The sequence below is a fragment of the Pomacea canaliculata genome, linkage group LG8, assembly GCF_003073045.1.
Source record: "Pomacea canaliculata isolate SZHN2017 linkage group LG8, ASM307304v1, whole genome shotgun sequence".
Taxonomy (NCBI): domain Eukaryota; kingdom Metazoa; phylum Mollusca; class Gastropoda; order Architaenioglossa; family Ampullariidae; genus Pomacea; species Pomacea canaliculata.
In genome coordinates this window covers 29,427,476-29,441,458 of record NC_037597.1, presented here as the reverse complement: position 1 = coordinate 29,441,458, position 13,983 = coordinate 29,427,476, and the positions used below count along the sequence as shown (strand labels likewise).

Here is a 13,983-nt window from a genome sequence, read left to right as displayed (position 1 = left end):
TGTTCTATGATACTGTAACTGATTTATTCGCCATCAGTAACATGTCTTTAAAGTATGCTCTATGATCTGACGAATAAGCGAGCTGCTTCTTTTACTCTTGTTGTATGCAGCTGGGCCTAAATCATCTAATCTTATCGCTGATGATAATAACCAGCATATAATTTTTTTTATGAGTGTATTCAAAACAGAACGATAGACCTGGTTCTCTTTACCGCAGAGTGTTCTCATTGCCCTTGTTGCCATTGTCTCACAAGGATCTGGTGGATGAGCTGAAGAAGGGTCTTGGGAAGGAGTGGCACGTCCTCATCGACGCTCTTCTTGAGAAAAACGGCGAGGATGCTGGCAGCAGTGCGGAGGAACAGAGGGCAAAGCGAGGGCCTGATAGTTACAGTCCTGCGGCCATCCACACAGCCTTGCAGGTAGGTCACTTTGCAGACTGCCTGTCAACATCACGTGATGCTGGTAGCTCATTTGATAGTTAAGAGGTGTGTTGGTCTAAACGAACTATGGCATGGAGGTTGATAATTCGGACTGCTGGTCACTGGGGAGATGATGTGACTGGTTCATTGACTCAGTAACAGATCTTGTCTCTTTTCTCGCTCGCAGAGAGGAGATGTGCCAACAGTCGTGCAGGTGCTTGTCACCAAAACAGACCACAAGATAGCCAGACTGAGGGAGTCCTATACAAAAGGTAAAACAACAATTTAATTAAATCATTCTAGCTCATTCCAAGACAGCAAATTGATGATGATGATCTTTTAACAACAAGATAAAGGAATGATTAAATAATGGCTTTGATTGTACGTGTCTCTGTGTATGGAAGAGTACTCAGTCAGCCTGGAAGCAGAAATCAGCGAGCGCATCCCGGAGCCCGAGCGGCTGTTCCTGCTGACTCTGCTGAAAAGGAAGAAAGATCGAGGCAAGGCGGACGTACACCAGGACGCCCAGGACCTCTTTGAGGTGATGGATGAATTCTTGTTCAGTAGTCGTGGATGCTAGGGTAAATTCTGCAGCTGTCTTTTCTTCAAGACCTTTATGTTATCTCCAGATGAGGGAGGGGAAGATCTATCCCCATATTTTGGGAAAGAGTATTTTTAACTGCGTTAAGCCCAAACATTGAAAAAAAAATGTTGCCCCATCCCAAACTTAACTTTTTCGGTTTTCTCGGTCTGGACAGCACGGGGAGCACGTGCATGCAGACCCCGGACTCTATTCTGTCCGTTGGGAACTGTCGACATCACGCGACACGCAAATCGCTGTTACCGAGGGTTCTCTGCGCATGCGTGTCCGTGGGACGCAACCCATCCTACACTGACAAGCGAATTCTTGACCTCATCATACACTGTGTTTTTTTACCCTCGTCTGACCTTACCCCCACTCCAACACTCGTCGCCACAATGCACACTCCTCCGCTCGTCCACTTCTCCACAATGAAATCTTTATAACGAATGCCACTCGCGAAGACTCGGGTTTACAACTGTTCAGTTATCTGCCCTTCTGTCGGAAAATGGCATTCGTGGCCTGGCAGTGAAGGAAATTAACCCAGGTCAGGAAATCTCTAGAGCAATCGCCGAATCGCAAATTTCTTCCAGAAGTATGGACAGTCTCGTTTACGAGAAGCTTAAGGTACGGACAGGAGAAAGGAGCCGAGCCCCAACACTGCTGACTGTGCATCTTTGCTTCTGTGGCATGGCGTCGATATGTTAAGGACACTCTTCTCTATGATTTACTCCTTATGGAGGGCTGGTCCCTTGCTAAATATACCTATGGTACTTTGTAAGGATGCCATAATGTATTTTAATTTGAAGCTAAAATAAAAAATTGTAATATGTTCGTTTGTTCTCGCGCACGACAAAAAGAAAAAAAGGAACCCTAAAATTTCGTTATTTTTCTGACAGTATGGCGAAGGTAGATGGACGTCTTCTAGTGGTCTCTTCTTAAAACTTCTAGAAGAACGCAACATCTCTCACATGAGGGAGGTTTTGTTGACATACGAGCAGGTTTGTTACATTTCTATATTTACTAATTTCTCAACCACCAATCCCCAAAGACCAAAAAAATCCAACTTGGAATAAAGGGAGTGAATACAATGTCACTTCCCATGCCCTTGGGATGCTCGAATGTTTGACAAACGATTTTGTAAGTTTAATGGTGGACAACAGTGTTTGATGTGTAAGCCGTTGCCCTGGGAGTTTGTTTCGTGTCTGATGCAGGTGTCGAGTGGTGTCAGTGCACTGCAGGCCATCGAGCAAGACATCTCCCCGTCCTACGCCAAAGCCGTGGAAGCTTTCCGTGAGTAGAAATCCGTTGCGCAGCCAAACGGCGGCTTATTTTTTCTGATGTTCTTGAACGATGCATCTGGTGCATGAGTCTGTCACGTGAACTGAGCACTGAGACGATTGGTCTGTGTGTGTCCTGACAGTGGGTCCGAGGGGAGAAAACAATCAGCGAGAGAAGAGCTCCAGTGGGCGAGGACGTGGGCGAGGGCGTGGGCAAGACATGGACCCTGGTGGCGCCGGAAGCGGAAGTCGCAGCCCCAGCCGCGACGGGTCGGTGGGAGGCGGAGGACAAAAGGAAAAAGACTATAACAGCAGCAGCGGGCATCCGTCTGCTGGGGAACTAGCGACCTTTTGCTACAGGAATCTCGATCCCAGCAACGCCAGTTTCGTTAACACCATCGTCAGAAGAGCTGAAGTGAGCATGGCTGTTGAACGACGAGCAGCCAAACACGTGAAATCAGCCAATATGTATTATAGGGTTAAACTTACTCTTCCTTCCATCAGCCACGTTCTAAATTCATACTTCCTTACTGTTCTGCCACAAAAGATTTCTGGACACAATCATAAATTATTAGAATTAAAGGGATTTGTCCTGAGCTGATATTCATTTTTTCCAAGTTGAAAGAAACTATTATTTTTTGGATCCTTTAGGAAACTTGGTATTTCTTATTTTTAAATAGTTAGCAATGGATTCGTAGCAAGTTAAACCGATCTTTTTAGAAAGATTTTTAGGAGATGGATTTGGTGATATCGGTTGGTTTTTTTTTTTTTTTTTCGTTCAAGACCGACATGCGGACAATACGAATAGCATATAAAAAGAAATATGGGAAAGCCCTGGAGGTAGACTTGGAAGAAAGAAGTAGACATCCCACTGTCAGCATTCTGGTCAAGCTGATTCTCAAAAGCCCTGCCAAGGATGCAAGGAAGGTGAGTATTAGGTAGTGAAATATTTTAAAGAACAGTTTGTCTGAAATGAAAGGATACGGAGGACAAACAAGACTTGAAGATCCCCAGTTCACAAAACGGTCAACAGTAAAGCTCAGACAATAAGTCAAGTATTCCAGAGACTTTGAAGCAAATAATAGAAAGAGGGTGAATCATTCAGCTGCATTTATTCTGTCTTCTCTCTTGGTGCCATGCACACACGCACGCACGCACGCACTCAGACGCACTATTGTTCATACCAGTCATGATAGTCACATAAAGAGTCCTTGACCAGGACCAGCACCAGGACAGTATCCCTCAACGGCACGGGGTCAAAGATGGAGACAGGAAGAACCAGAACGACAGACAAGAAAGTGGTCATGGGAAAGGTCACAGAGAAAGACACGACGAGGGCCAAGGACACGATCTGACTCAAGGCCGCCGTGATAAGAAAGGTGAAGGTTAAGATCTTAGTGAGCAGAAAACTATTTATTACTCAGCATCAACATCATTGTCGTCGTCATCCTCGATTTTAATGACCCAGGGCTTCTGCTTACGCAAAGAATTGCGTACAGTACGCATTAAAAGTTTGGAGGACCCCTTCAATTTTTGTCAATGGGGTCCCCTTCAAATTTGGGCCAAGAACAGGGACCCCTTAAAAATCTGAAGAAGGGGTCCCTGGGACCCCAAAGAATTTAGCCTTAGCAGAAGTCCTGATGAGATTCTATATTTTTGATTAATAAAGTTTCTGTTGAATGTGAATTGTAAAGATCTGTCGTCTGACAAACTCTTGATTTTCCAATTTCACAAGCCGCTGATCACAAGTCCGAAGATGAGGCTAAGCGACTTCACGAAGCGATGGACGGACTAGGGACAAACAAGAACACCATCCTGGACATCCTCGTCGGCAAGTCGAATGCCCAGCGCCAGACTCTGAGAGCCAAGTACAAGGAGATGTACAGAAAGGTGAGCGGTCTTCAATCTTGGTGTACAGTAGATGCGAGTGTTTGTTTCTTATCGGATACATTTGATTTTGTAGTCTACATCATGATAGCTTACTCCTCAGAGGCTTAAGTGTGTCATCGGGTGTTATGTAGCAATGTTGAATAACAGTTTTATATATGTATGTATTTATTTATGATGTTATTGTGTATATGTGTGTATATATGTTTGTAAGATTATACGTGTGAATGCTGGTGTTATATATATATTGTAAGTAGACAGGAGGAAGTTGAATGTGCATGTATGTGTTTGTTAATCTGACTACGCATTATTGCTAAGTACAGTCTGTAGTGCCAGACGAGGTTTTTAGTTCCTTAACTGTCCTATACATCAAGGAATTGGCTGAAGATTTGAAATCCGAGCTGGGTGGAGACTTGGAGGAGACAGTTACAGGTCTGCTGATGCCGCCTGTGGAATACGATGCTTTCTGCCTGCACTCGTCTCCTGGAGCCAGCGACAGTGTCATGCTTGGCATTCTGTGCACGGCCAGCCCAAAGGTCACCAGAGTTCAAACAATCAATAGCATGCTAGCTTTAAACTGCAACTTTTCTGGAAACATTTCAGACTTACCTCACAAAATATCTTCGATCGGAAATCCTTTAGGAAAGTTTGTTTTGTTGTTTTTGGAGAAAGGGGAGGAAGGAGTAATAGTGACATCGAAGATGTCAACTCAGATGTTCAGGACCTTGTCTTGCTCTAAAAATAGTTGCTCTAAATGTATACAGTACACTGGTGTTCGTTTCCTAAACTTTCCTTCTGGCAGATAATCGACAGTTTTGGATTACATGGAAACTCACAATATGACAGTGAATACCTGTTACGAATAAAAGTCATCATTTGAAAAGATTTTTTTAACTTACAGCAAAATTATTACAGAAAAAAATTAATTGTTTCTTGACAGTAATATTGTTAATTTGAAGAAAATAAAAATGCAACATTTTATTTATTGTTTTATTATTATTATTTTATTTATTTATTTTTACTCTTTTTTTTTTTTTTTTGCTTTCATTACAATGCAGGAATTGTCGCTGGTGAAGGAGCACTACAAGAAAAGTAAGATTTTTTTTTTAAAACACAGCTGTAGTTTAGTACTATGTTGTACTCACAGTACACACACACAAACAACAAGGAAGAGCGGGTAGAGCAGACACTCCCGATGTGCCCTCTACAGATGCTACAGCCAAACAATACAATGCTCTCTGGTTCCCCAGCATCATGCGGAACCATAATATTTATGACAAAGTCCCAGAAGCCCGCTACAAAAGGATTTTGTGTGGCTCCATCGTCAGCGGATTTCCAGACTTAAAGCTTCTTTGGCTTTCAGTGTATGGAGAGGACTTGGATGCCGTCCTCAGGAGCAAAGACAGCAGCGGGTACATGGAGTTACTGTTGGGGCTGAGCGACAGTCACCGTGACCCGGGGTCAGCCGTGAGTCAGAGGGAGGCTCGAGAGGATGCTGAGAAGCTGTACCGGGTAACAGACCTTTTCTTTATTGTCCCTGCTTCTTTCTCCTCTGCCTGCCACTCGAGCTTTCGTCATCTTTTCTCCGTTTGTTTCCCTCTGTTTTTTTTTTGGTTTTTTTTTTTTGTTTTTTTGCGCATAACCATACACCACTGTTCCCACTGGTTCCTTGTTCCTTCCATCTCAGCATTTGAAGCTTTTTACTGAATCCGTTTCATTCCCCTAACCCTTCGTCAAACACGCAGAATAAACCCGGCTACTTTAACAATAGCAAAGACCATCTGGCCCACCAACACTCTTGCAAGACATGGCAAGACGAAAGATTAAAGTCAAGCACCTTGTCGTGCAAGGATTTGCTGGAACTTGCGTGGCGGCTCCCTCGTCTGCCAAACTCCGAGAAAAACAAAATTTCTCCACCTTCCCTTAAAGCAATCTTTGTGACACATGACAAACAAAGGGGTATAATGTGGCTTTCTCAAGCTTGCCTTGCCACGCCCCAACTCCACCACCACAAGAGGAAAACATCTGAATTGACAATTACCTCCACAGGAAGTCCTTTGAAAACCGCACATCCAGGTGAGCTCTGCAATGACTTAGAAATTCGAAAAATAAGGGAGAAGGTCGTCTGCACTGTGTAACCTCCGAGAGGAGTGTCTACTCTCACAGAACGACAGAAACCAGACAAAACCGGAGAGACCCTGACAGGATACGGACGACAGCTGCGACAATGGTGAAACTTCCGGCGGAAGAACGACCTCACGCATGCGCTCTGTTGTCCACAACGTTTAATTTAAAACTTGGTTTCTTGTTTACCCACTCCACGGAACGACAATCAATCGTGGTTTGAAAATTGTTTTTCCTACGAGGATGACTGCTCCGAGGCGACATGGTGGAGTCACAAACTCGCGTGCAACTGTTCAGTCACCAGCCGCTTACATCACAAAAACGTTCCCAATGCACTTGATTGCAAAGTTTTCTCGCAGAATTATTACATGCAAAAATACGAAGATGAAGATTTGCAAAAAACAGAAGAAAGAAGGAACGGATGAAGGAAGGATGAAAGACGAAGAAAGGAAATGTAAACAAGGGAAAGAAAAAGTAGCGTGTAGTAATAAGTTTGAGACCGTTAGAGAAACACAACAGTCAACACACAATCGGAACTTTTTAATGAGTGATCGACTTTGGGTTCTTAGTCTGGACTGTTCCTGTTGATCAGCCGCAAATGAATGGATCAAGTGAGAGATGTAAGGGGTTAATGAAGGCCGTTTGGTATCCAGTCTGTCTAACAAGTGTCTTCACTGATGCACGTAAAGTCAATACGTCCGTCTGAGTCTGTAGATACACCCATACTTGTCTTTCTCTCTTTCTTTTCGCCCATTCTTTCATTCTCTTGACTGTTTCCATGGGTCCTGTTTCTTTGCTGTGTATCAAGTCCTCGGATGTTTACAGGAGATTCAAAGACACTTTTATTGTTCACTGGTGTGAAATGTTTCGATAGTTCCATCAACGTTTTAGACAAGAGATGAAAATGAACATCATACAGGCAAGGGTGATAGTTCGTGAAGAGTCACAGTGAGTCTTCTTACAGAACCCAAATGAAAAATTCAATGAAAAGGATGATGTTTTGTCTGTTTCTTCTTTATCTGATACTAAAAGAGGTCAGCAAATATATTGGACAGTGTCAACATACGGATGGAGAGCTGAAAATCAACAAGACCTCTGCTTTATGTTTAAAAGTACACTATCATCATCAACAACATCAATATCCTTGTTGTTGTCAGCATCTTCAATAGCATCATCTTAATTTCTTATATCGCTATTATCTCCGGCAGCATAATCGGCATCATCTTCCTGTTCATCATCTTCGTTTCAGAATTGTCCTTGTGTATTGTCGAGGCAAGGGTAAGCAAACTGCGGTGTACACCTCGCCCAGTCACATTTCTGCAGACCGGAAAATACCGCCGACCATCTGAAGTGGCGTGCTGGACGTAGATAAATTGCCGAATCCCTTCGGAAGGTTTCTCGAGATTGGAATCATTGTGCAGTCTTCAAAAGGGAGACAAATCACTGGGTTTCACGTGCACCAGACCGGAAGCTTCTCTTGGTAGCAGCAACAAAGCTCTGGCTCAGCCAATACCTCAACTAATTCCCTTACGGCAGTCCCCAACCTCTGACCTTTGCGACTTCTTGTTTCATCTGATGTCCACCGTTACTGCGTTTCCCTTCCAATTTCTGGGGTTCATTTTACATCGGTTAGGATAGCAGATGGAGAAAGTAATCAAAAGGGTCACAATCAGTATCATCTGTCTGGAACTTGGCATTGACCAGCCTGCTACCTATCTCTATGAGTAGTGAGCATCATGGCGGTCAGTGTGTTGTTGAGCTTTGCACTCAGGTAATGTCTTGTTGAAAACAATATCTTCAAAAACTTTAGTTGCAGCTTTTGAATTGAGCACAAAGATGGTGTGTGGTGTTCCGATGTTTTAATATTGACTACTTGAGTATTGTTGCGTTAGTACGTGGATGTATGACTATCCACATGTGTGTTTGTGTGTGTGTGTGTGTGTGTGCGCGCGTGAGTATATTTTTGTGCACGAATTTTTCAGAACGGACAAGGACCCATAGTCAAAGACGAAGTGTTCAAAACACTCCTGGAAAAGCGAAACAAAGATCAAATTAAAGCTACTTTAGCAGAGTATAAAAAGGTGAGACACATTCACAGTACATAAATTCGTTTCGTAATTTACACAAAAAGTTCGAACATTGCTATAATATTTAACTTTATCTTCTAGATTTCTGTCAACCCACAGTTGTAGTAGCCTGTCTTAAGGCAAATACGATAACAATAAAATACAGGGTAAGAATGTCAAAGATGATGAACGATAATTAGACCGCTTGAGATGGAATTCCAGTCAAGTGGTATGGTGCCAGACAGAAGGCCTGCTTGCGCCTGAATTTATTCCAACACCTGCTGCACGAGCGGTCGAGAATATTAAAGGTTGTCACACAGACAGACAAGGGCGGAAACCGCCCTCATTAACTGGAAGAAACCTTCAAGCTCTTCTGGTAGAAGTTCTAGAAGCACCCAGTCTTGATTCTCAGGCCACAGGTCACGTGGGAGACCACAGACATTTTTGTTTTCTCACTCCCAGAAAGCCGCTCTGTCTTATAAAAAATACAGCAAAATCAACATGTCTGAGGTTTGACCAAAGGTCAATGACTGTGAACTCTGCTCACACACATCAGCCAGGTACCCGGAGAGTGTTGCACAAATACTTGCAGCATAGTCAAATCCACAACTGCCATTTGGCGCTCAGTCTGGGTACCAGGGGCAACAGCACAATGAATAGCCTGCAGCTGCATCGACAGCTGTTACGTGGCGACTGGCCTGCAGTCACGGTGCATTCCGAAGGGTGTCGCTAGTGTAGGCCGTGTGTGGTGCATATCTCTCTGAACAAGTCTTTATTCTTCTTTTGCATTTTATGGCGGGGTAGGAGTGATGGTGGGTGTGATGATGCTGTGATCGATACTCGACAGTTCGAGAAATAAGAGTTTTTGACAGTTTGTGATGCTGCAAGCGGCCACTTGTATCTTGTATCTGTGCAAGTGTTCATAATGTGAACTCTCTCTCTCTTTGACGAATGTGTGCGTGCGCGCACGAATGACTGCGTGAGTGACGAATGTGAATGAATGACGTGCGTGATCCTGTGTGTGTGTGTGTGTGTGTGCGCGTGCACGCGCTGTTATAGGTGTAGACATGATATGAGTCTGGAAGGAGGAAGAGAGAGGGAAGAAAAGAGAGAGAGAAAGAACAAAGTCGTACAAAAACACAAGAAAAAGCAAACCTGACTTTGTCCTTCCTTCCGTTAACACATACGGTCGTCTGTCTATCCTTTCATTCCTCTGTCTGTCCATCGATCACATCCTCACTGCGTTAAGCCTCCCTTCCTCATCTTTACTAGCATCTCCCTCTTAACTCCCCTTCTCTTCCCTCTCACTATCCCTCCCATCAGATCTGCTTTCTCCCTTCTACTCTCCCCACCTCTACCTCTCTCCCTCCTCACGTTAAATCTTGTTTTCTCAAACTGCCATCTTGTTCTAAGACTCAGGACTTACACTCTCCTGTCTGCAACAGATAATTTCACTGGGTCAAAGGACCAGCTATTCTATCCGTCTCCTTCTTTCCCTTTCTCTCTTTTGAGCAACATTGTGGATGAACCCGGTAGCTTAAAGTTCTCGGTAATTTTAGCCGTTTTTCCCGCTTCTAGCTTTCAGGAAGAAGCTTAGAAGACGACGTGAAGGCAGTGGACGCTGGTGACGAACAGGAGCAATACGTCACGTTACGTAAGTCTTGTTTCTCTGTCTCACATCATGTAACTAGTTAATGTCAGTAGGATGTCCTTACACCTGTAAGGTCTTAGTTATGGTTTAAAGTTTGAACCTGGACCTGGCAAAACATAAAACTATCTGTATTTACAAACCCGAGATTCAAGAAGATCGAAGACAACATTCTGGAGTAAGTGGTACAGTGTGTCAAGGTATCTGTTTCACGAAAACCAAATTTTCTAAACAGCATTTACGAGACCAGATACGATTAGCCACTTCCCTCAAAAGGAGCCTTACTTAAAAGGTTTTCATCGTTGTCGAAAAATATTTTTTCAGTTTCCTTTTTTCGTAGCAAAGTGTTTACGAGCTTTTAGTATTTTAGAAAATCCAGTCCCGTTAAAATTGTTCCTTAACAGCTTTTTCCAAGATGAGACGTGCAGCAATTAGGATATTTTCTTGGCTGGCCTTTCAAATTTCCTGACAAAGAACTGATCCACTTTAAAGGGTTTTTGAAGGCTGAAAGGTTTGTGAACACATTTCACTCCGGAAGTTTCGTGGGAGTTAGTTTATCTTTCTCCACCTGCTCAGTCACAACAAGAGAAAGAAAGGGAAAGAGGAAAGATGGACATGGCTAACAATACATAATGTTGATGTTGTTGTCAGCTAGACACCACACCTGTATGTGGGATGATGTAGGATTATTTGTTAGTTTCTTTCTCAAAAATCGGGTAAAGGAAATGATGAGAGGGAGATTTCTGTGCAAAATCGCACGTGCACCCCGGTCAGAAACAGTGAGGGAGGTCGGAGGAAACTAAGGCAATGATGGATTGCACCTGTGGGCTGACTCAGAAAATTGCCTTCATAGCGGAAGATTGTCATTAAATCATTTCAACCGTTTTCCACATTGTCCCTGGCATAAAGCCTTGTCAAGCTCGTTTGCTGACCTTCCCCTCTTGGCTTGGAGGTCTTGCCTCCCCCTTCCTACTTCCGCCTACTCCTCCCGAGAATGTTTAAAGAAGCTGTTGTCGTTTCCTATAATTGCAATTGCTTTAGAAAACATCCCGTCTTCGAATTGTGAGGATGTCTTTGTTAGCTGTCCATTAAGGAATTAAACAAATTGTGATCATGTCCAGGACCAACACCATGAGCGCAAAACTTCCAGAAAATTACAGCGTTTGCTTTTAATAAAATTATTTGTTTCTCGAGAAACTATCTGCTGCAGAACCATGTTAGCCAATGAGAAGAGTAATGTGTCGCAATCTGTCGCAATATGTCGCAATATCATGCAAAATACACGGGAGTGGTTGCTGCCAATTCCATCATCCTTAACCCTTTATTCTTTTTCAAGAGGAGAGAAGCAGAAAAAGAAACGCCGGCAGTTATCACTTTTTCCTCAAAGTTTCTACAAAGCTCCCCCCAACTTGCTGGAGGTAGCAGCGGTGTAAAGAGAGACGATTTCTCAATCATGGCTGTCAAACCAATAGATTTTGTCGATCCTGGCTGTCAGCGATTCCAGCGCTAAATATCTGGGCACGGCGATCGCTGATTACAGAGGATGCTTCCCATGAAGCCTGAAGTAATTCAGACACCCCGGTGGTAGGGGGGGGGGAGTGAGGGTGGGAGTGGGGAGCTGGAGGTAATGGTCGAGGGCTGCAATCTTTAGAGAGGCCGGGATCGTATGGCACGTCTGACAACAATCATCGTGTCATCTACCTCTCCTTGTTTCCAATCATCACCTCATCACAAAGGTCATCGACCTGTCCTACCCCGGACCTGATGCGTGCGACTCTTTTGTGTCACCAGCTGCTAGACCTTGCTAGATTGGTACGTGAGTGTCGCCAGCACCATTGTCATGAAAGTCCTCCATATCTCTTTCCCGTGAGTTCATCAGTCCAAAACGTGAACTTGCGGAAAGAATGAGTTGTTCCTCAGAGTCAGGTCACATGACCAACATTTTTATCAAAGACTAGAATCAGGAACCTATATCAAATCGGCCTAAGCTATATCCGCTAAGTATGGTTCCTCCCTCCAGTTTTCACACTGACATGTTTTTTCTTGCTTCTATGTTTGTGCCAGTGGCAGCTCTTGGCGATCACGTGACATTCTATGCGGACAGTCTACAAAATGTCTTCAGGGGACCGAAGACCAGCGACAGCACTCTCGTCCGGATCGTTATTTCACGCTCGGAGGTTAGTGTCAAGTAAGCCATTTGGAGGTCGACAGCTTAATGCTTTCACCGACTCTGGCTTTGTTTTCTTAATGCTTAACAGTGGAAACGAGGGAAAGGAACTGTTTATATAAGACTGGAAGAAAGACAGCTGTGGCTATGTCTGACCCTTACAGGTCCATGGCGTCCAGCTGCAAGACATTTTGTCTTTCTTTCATTGCTGCTCGTTCCTTGTCCTTTTTTTGCCCTCCACGCTTCGTTGACTCCTCTTGTCTGTCTTTTTGTTTCGTGCATTTGCTGACATTTGTCTTTCATGTCCTTCATGTCCTTCACCATTTGTTGATTCTTCTTCTTTATTTGCAGGTCGATCTTCCGGCGATCAAAGCAAAGTTCCAGGAAAGACACGGACGCTCTCTGCGGGAGGCCATTGAGAAGGAGACAAAAGAAGACAACAGGGAGGCTTTGCTAAAAATACTCGACAAGAAGTGAAGCCTGCGGTGTGGGCACGTGGGAGACAACCACACATGTCACTGAGTCCTATCATTATTCGAAAAATCTCCTGAGGGTTGTGAAAAAACTTCTGGTCTTGGACTGGAAATCCTCTTTTGAGAAAGAAACACCGTGAAAACCTTAAGCTCCAGCCCTGCCCCCAGGTCACTGTGCACCCGCAGACCCCGTGCATGACCCCAACATCTTATGACGTGTCTCTAGCAACAGGAAGAGGGACGCTTCTGCTTTGGGCTGTTATGAACTTCATACAAGAATACTCACCCAAGTTGTTCTTGCTAATGAATGTATCAGTTAATGGACATGTAATTAATGGCTATATATACATATACACACTAATAATACTCTATGTACACAACACATATATCTACATCTGTAATATATCTAGAAGTATAATCATGTCAACTCAGTTTCCAAATCCATCTTTCTCAAACAGCCGCATCAGACATCTCTTATATTGATGCCACCAAGCAGCTTATGTCGACACTCGTGTTGTCCAGACTTGACTACAGCAACTCTCTGTTCATAAAACTTCCTGACCGCCTGCCTGACAAACTCCAGAGACTTGACAACAGTTCTGACTTTTGTATTCTGTAAGAGGAAGGTGGGCCATGCCACACAGCTTGTCTTTCTCCACTTACTTCCAGTTCGGGGTCGAATTGAATTCAAGATCGCCATTCTTTGCTATTGTGATGTTCATGGCCTTGCCCCAGTCTCTCTGTCCGAGCTCGGGTGGCCATACTACCCTCGCAGGTCAGTTCACTCGACTCAAACTGGATTTTATTCCACGAGTCAGACTGGAGACGTTTGTCCTTCGCTCTTTCTCCTTCTCCGGCCCCAGGATTTGGAATGGCCTGCCTCGTGTCTTCCCACAGAGGAGTCAGTATATTCCTATTATTATTATGATTATGAATATGATTATGATGATGATGATGATGATGAATATTATTATTATATGCACATATCTGAATGACCGATATAAAGAGATGTCTTTCCCCACGACTGTGATGATAGTGTTAAAACCTTTATAATGCCCTCAAAACATTAAAATAAATTTTCTTATAATTTTCAATGTTGTGCAATCTTTTCCTCGTTAAAGGGATTAGTTCAGCGATAATATTTATGTGAGCAAAACATCTAATCTGTTGTTGCACATTGTTACATGTTTTCTTTTACATTTTAATGGTCTAGCGGCTAGCCGAACGATAATTATTATTAATTTTTGTTATGACTTTCTAAAGCTTGGAGAAAAATGCTACTTTCCCAAATCTTGTTCAGTACCTACTTTCTCTCTCACGTTCAGCAGACGACACTCTC

General features: G+C 43.6%; 1 protein-coding gene across 1 annotated transcript in view; it reads left to right on the top strand.

The window, feature by feature from the left end:
- The window catches only part of LOC112570647, a 29,591-nt gene extending 15,853 nt beyond the window's left edge, over positions 1–13,738 (top strand). Inside the window, exons 10-25 of the mRNA XM_025249186.1 lie at positions 255–419; positions 607–691; positions 824–960; positions 1,899–2,000; positions 2,214–2,292; positions 2,423–2,694; positions 3,063–3,206; positions 3,499–3,658; positions 4,015–4,169; positions 4,541–4,702; positions 5,225–5,258; positions 5,530–5,678; positions 8,273–8,371; positions 9,935–10,010; positions 12,069–12,181; positions 12,523–13,738. Of these exons, the coding sequence (XP_025104971.1) occupies positions 255–419; positions 607–691; positions 824–960; positions 1,899–2,000; positions 2,214–2,292; positions 2,423–2,694; positions 3,063–3,206; positions 3,499–3,658; positions 4,015–4,169; positions 4,541–4,702; positions 5,225–5,258; positions 5,530–5,678; positions 8,273–8,371; positions 9,935–10,010; positions 12,069–12,181; positions 12,523–12,648 (2,058 nt within the window). The 3' untranslated portion in view covers positions 12,649–13,738. The remainder of the gene's footprint in view (positions 1–254; positions 420–606; positions 692–823; positions 961–1,898; positions 2,001–2,213; positions 2,293–2,422; positions 2,695–3,062; positions 3,207–3,498; positions 3,659–4,014; positions 4,170–4,540; positions 4,703–5,224; positions 5,259–5,529; positions 5,679–8,272; positions 8,372–9,934; positions 10,011–12,068; positions 12,182–12,522) is intronic.
- Positions 13,739–13,983: the final 245 nt, after the last annotated feature.